This window comes from Eurosta solidaginis, chromosome 1 (genome assembly GCF_040869045.1).
Source record: "Eurosta solidaginis isolate ZX-2024a chromosome 1, ASM4086904v1, whole genome shotgun sequence".
NCBI lineage: Eukaryota > Metazoa > Arthropoda > Insecta > Diptera > Tephritidae > Eurosta > Eurosta solidaginis.
Genome location: NC_090319.1, coordinates 66,626,240 through 66,630,536, shown reverse-complemented (window position 1 = coordinate 66,630,536; position 4,297 = coordinate 66,626,240). Strand labels below are relative to the sequence as shown.

The 4,297-nt window shown below is 40.7% G+C and overlaps 1 protein-coding gene across 1 annotated transcript; it reads right to left on the bottom strand.

The window, feature by feature from the left end:
* Positions 1–1,092: 1,092 nt before the first annotated feature.
* On the bottom strand, positions 1,093–2,725 carry LOC137243216 (uncharacterized). Its single transcript, XM_067770681.1, has 2 exons — positions 2,589–2,725; positions 1,093–2,509 (listed from the first exon to the last, which is right to left on the bottom strand). The coding sequence occupies exons 1-2, from the start codon at positions 2,614–2,616 to the stop codon at positions 1,365–1,367; spliced, it is 1,173 nt and encodes a 390-aa protein (XP_067626782.1). The 5' UTR covers positions 2,617–2,725; the 3' UTR covers positions 1,093–1,364.
* Between the last annotated feature and the right edge of the window lie 1,572 nt (positions 2,726–4,297).

Here is a 4,297-nt window from a genome sequence, read left to right as displayed (position 1 = left end):
CTGTGAGAGATCCAGCAACTTGATATCAGCCGTTCGATCTGAAGATACATGAAGACGTCCACAACTTACTTGACTTGAGGCGCATATGTGCAGAAGCAGGACGCGAGTTGCAAGGGGAACTCTGAATTCACTGCAGGTTGAGTTGTACACATACGGGGGATACTGCTATTTACCTCCCCCAGTGGGACAGGGGCACAAAATATACCCGCGGTAGGTATGCCTGTCGTATGAGGCGACTAAAATACCAGATTCAAGGGGCTGTGTAGCGCAATATATAGCTTCTCCAAACCCAATTTTCATCCTCACCTATCCGCGGCGAATCCTGTTTCACTAACAGACGAGGCTCTGGCGACCTAAGCTCCTCATGGAACTTGGGGGTGCGGAGGGAGGGATGGCCTGGAGGTATAATGTGGCCACATAAATCGTTCCCGAGATGGTCGGGCTAGCACCTTAATGGTGATGTGCTACCGGAGCGTACCGGATCTGTATCCGGCAAAGGACCATCACATCGATATCACTCCCCAAAGCTTTCGGGGAGCAACCTTATCGCTACAACAACAACAACAAAAACAACTGCTATTGCCCTGTATACAGATAGTCTTAACCTTAAAACAGCTTTAAATTATCGCAAGCGAGGTCAATCACTGCCAGACCACCCTAGATCGAAACACAGTTGAACTGAGATCTTTAACATCATCGCGGCTGCTCGAGATGATGTAAAATCCTTTAATGGCGGTTGAACTGGTAAGCACGCCATCCAACTCATCTTTCATCGCTGCAACTGTGATCCGGAATCCATCAACCAAACAGACCATTGTCCCAGCTAACTCCCTAAGAGAATAACTCGGGTTAAGCTTATACAGGCAGCAGTTCTCGACACACGATAGTCAGCCCTGTATGGCATAACCTGGAAGCTGTGATGTGTTGACTGCTAAACAATGGGTGTTCTATATGGCGGAGCATCCGGCCGGCTGTTTTCAATGAGTAATATCGATATGGTGGGTAAAACTTTGGGTATTTTTCTTTTTGCTAACACTCCATGTAAACAAAGCTTTTGTGGATTTTTCATTTTTTTGTTGTATTTTTGTCCTTTTTTGCTTAGTAAAGTTTGGATCAGATAAATTTTTTACTTTCAATTAATACTGATAAACCGCATAGTCGTGGTCAAAATAAAATAGATTCCAACATTAGTTGCAGTTTTTGACATAATTTCCTAAGAGCTATCTGTCGAAAAAAACTACAACTAAATATATAACCTATTTATTTAGCGACGATTATACGCCATAATTTTATTTATCGAACGAGGTTTTGAATTGCGTAATTTGGTATCTTATTTTGTCGCGCTTGTCCCGAATACCAGTTTATTACTGGGCATAATCTCCTAAAATATCAACGGTTTTATCATCATTAATGTGTCTCAATTGTGACGCCCTAAGTTGGAGCTCCTTTTCGAAAATGATTTGTTCACGTAACATTTCATCCCGTTCGCGTTGCAATTTCAATTCAAGCAACTCCAAACGTTTTTGCTCGACTGCAATGCGATAACGGTGCAACTCTTGTTGACGTTGACGAAAACCACTTTGCGTCGGTGTTGATTTCGATTTACCGGCATCTTTCGGTATTTCTGCAACTGTCAGTTGTAAGCAGTGTTCGTTGGTGTGTTGAGTTGATGCGCTGGTGAACCGCGGCTCTCTCGATCTTCGTGCCGTTTGTAAGCGTTCACTGTGACGTTCGGGTTTCTGTGTCGCTTTCGTTGTATTCTTAATGATGCACGTCTGCTGTGCGCCATCTACTTCATCCTTGGTCATGGCACAACAAAAGTCGGCATCAAAATCTGGTGTTTCACCGATTTCATTGTCCCTCAAGAATACCAAATCGTTATACGAAGGATTTGTTAAAGTCATACTAGTTGTATCAGTCGAGTTACCAGTCGCTTCATCGATGTGTTCATGGAAGAATTTTTCAAATTTGCTTCCCTCACTATCACAGTTGCCACCGTCACCAAGTTCGGGTAAGGACTCAATGTCACTTTCATGAATTGTTTTTAATTGATGTTCCTCAACGATAGCCTCTTGCTCGACTGGCAAGTAGAATACTTCTAATTTGATGGCTTCCTTCTCCGGCACTTTGCACGATACCGCTATATTCTCACATGAAGGCACTGGTGTATTCGGTATTTTGTCCGTACATAGACTTTCACTGGAATAATCGTAAAGCTTACGTAAACTGGGTACATTATCATCGTCCTTTTCATTATTATTAGGTTGCTTAGTAGCCATAGCAGCAATTGTACGATTACAGTGTTTCGTTTTTGAAATAGCGCCTGTGTTCCGTGGGTATTTCTTATCCATTCTGTCGTAACGATAGTTTACCACAACTGTGCGATAAGTTTCCTCTTCAGTTGATGAACTCCATCTAATTTTTTGAGTACGTTGGGATTTGGTATTGGTAGCCGTTTCGGATTTGTTCACCGAGGTGGAGGTTTCACTTTTACCGTTATTGTTTTCGTCTGAAAAAAAATGCAATGATGAACCATTGGGATCACCAAAGAAATATTTATGTAAATAATGTCTCTGAAGCTCACTTACTAACGACATAAAATTTATCAGGATTCATATTGTGCGACTAATTAATTTTTTTTAATCTATTGTTTTAGAATTTTGATTAAATTAAAGAAAAATCCGCTAAGAATTTTGTATTAACTGATGTTTGATTTCGAAATGAAATGACGATTGGGAAATGTCTGAGGATTTGAAAACAAGTTCAATACGTAGAAGAAAAGGGGTCCAAATAGTGGTTTTATTTACAAGGTAAATTTGATTCAAGCAGCGAAGAGGGTGGCATTACATATCGACGCCTGAGTAGAATATTTATGACGCAAGTGGTTGACGTTGGCAGCTTCCCTTTGTAATCTGCCAAATTGAACTTCCTCATAGGGATTAAATTTGGCTATTTTTTTAAATTTTCCTGGATTTTTGCCAGATACACCTTCTTTGTCTACCATAGCGTTGAGGTCGTCAGGTGCGACTTTAATGTCATGAGAAGACAACGATCGCATTTGTAGATTACATTATTTTTGGAAGGTTATTCATGGCTTTTTATAGCTATGTTTTGTGCACTCCTATAAGTGACTTTGTCTGCCGCAGGCTTATACTTTCAAACCAGTGCTGTTCTCTAAGGTATGCCTCCTCTTAGCTGAGCTCTTTCCAGCAGGCCTAAGCGACAAATCGAGTGGTATGGACATTTTAGTTCTGGCACCTCATCGTAGTCAGATGCTGCTATTGAAATAAAGTATAAAGCCCAAAGAAATACAAAGCAATGCCAAACATCTAAGGTTTGAAGGAGCAAACCCTCATATAGAAGACCTCAATGTATGTCCCGACTCTAACAAGGCTCTGAAAACCACATAAAAGAAGATAAGTCATCCTGGTGCTTGGCATACTGAAAGTTTTCGAGGTAAGGAACATTGGCGAGTCAGCCCTATCGAAGCTGAAGATATGGGCAGCAAACTAGCTTAATGTTCGGCATTTTAATTATAATTTTTCCAGAACTTGCAACTAGGACTTTCGGTGTGGTAGGCCTGCACACTAGAGATATACGCCGCCGCCGATTTTGGTCGTTTTTCGCACGCCGCCGCCGAATGTCAAAAATATCGGCGCGTCGGCGCGGCGTCCGGCGCGTTACTATATTTTCTACTCGTTTAACACTGTTTAGGCCATTTATTGTTCATGTCGAAAATTGGTCGGATATGGTCGAAAGTGGTATCAACGGATGCGCATCACTGCCAGTTATAAGAAACTAATTGCGAAACTTAACTCTTTATAACTATTCAAAAGTTATTTAAAATAAGAGGCGCTTTCGATGTCAGCTTAACACGGACTTTGCATCACCCAATTCAGCAAGTTATTAAAACAAAACACTAAAAGGAAAGTTATATAATAAATTTATATGCTCAATTTGCATTTTTGAAAAAATTAATAATGAAGAATTAATTCAAATAAAAAGACCCAAGGCGAACATGTTTTTAAATTGTCCTCAAGAATAAGCGAAATCAGTGATGCAAAATCCTTTAGTAGGTTCTAGGGGCATAAACACTCCTTTGAATTGGAGTGAATCGCATTGATTATAGCCTATCAACCAAGTTTAAATATCACCTACACGTTACGGCTCCTTTTACAAATGTGAATACGTAGGCACATATATCTACCAGGTGAGGCTTTGTCCTTCGCAAGAACACTCAAAGTGGTGAAGCAAAAGCTTTCCCAAGAGAGTGGAACTAATGACCGTGTGTGATACA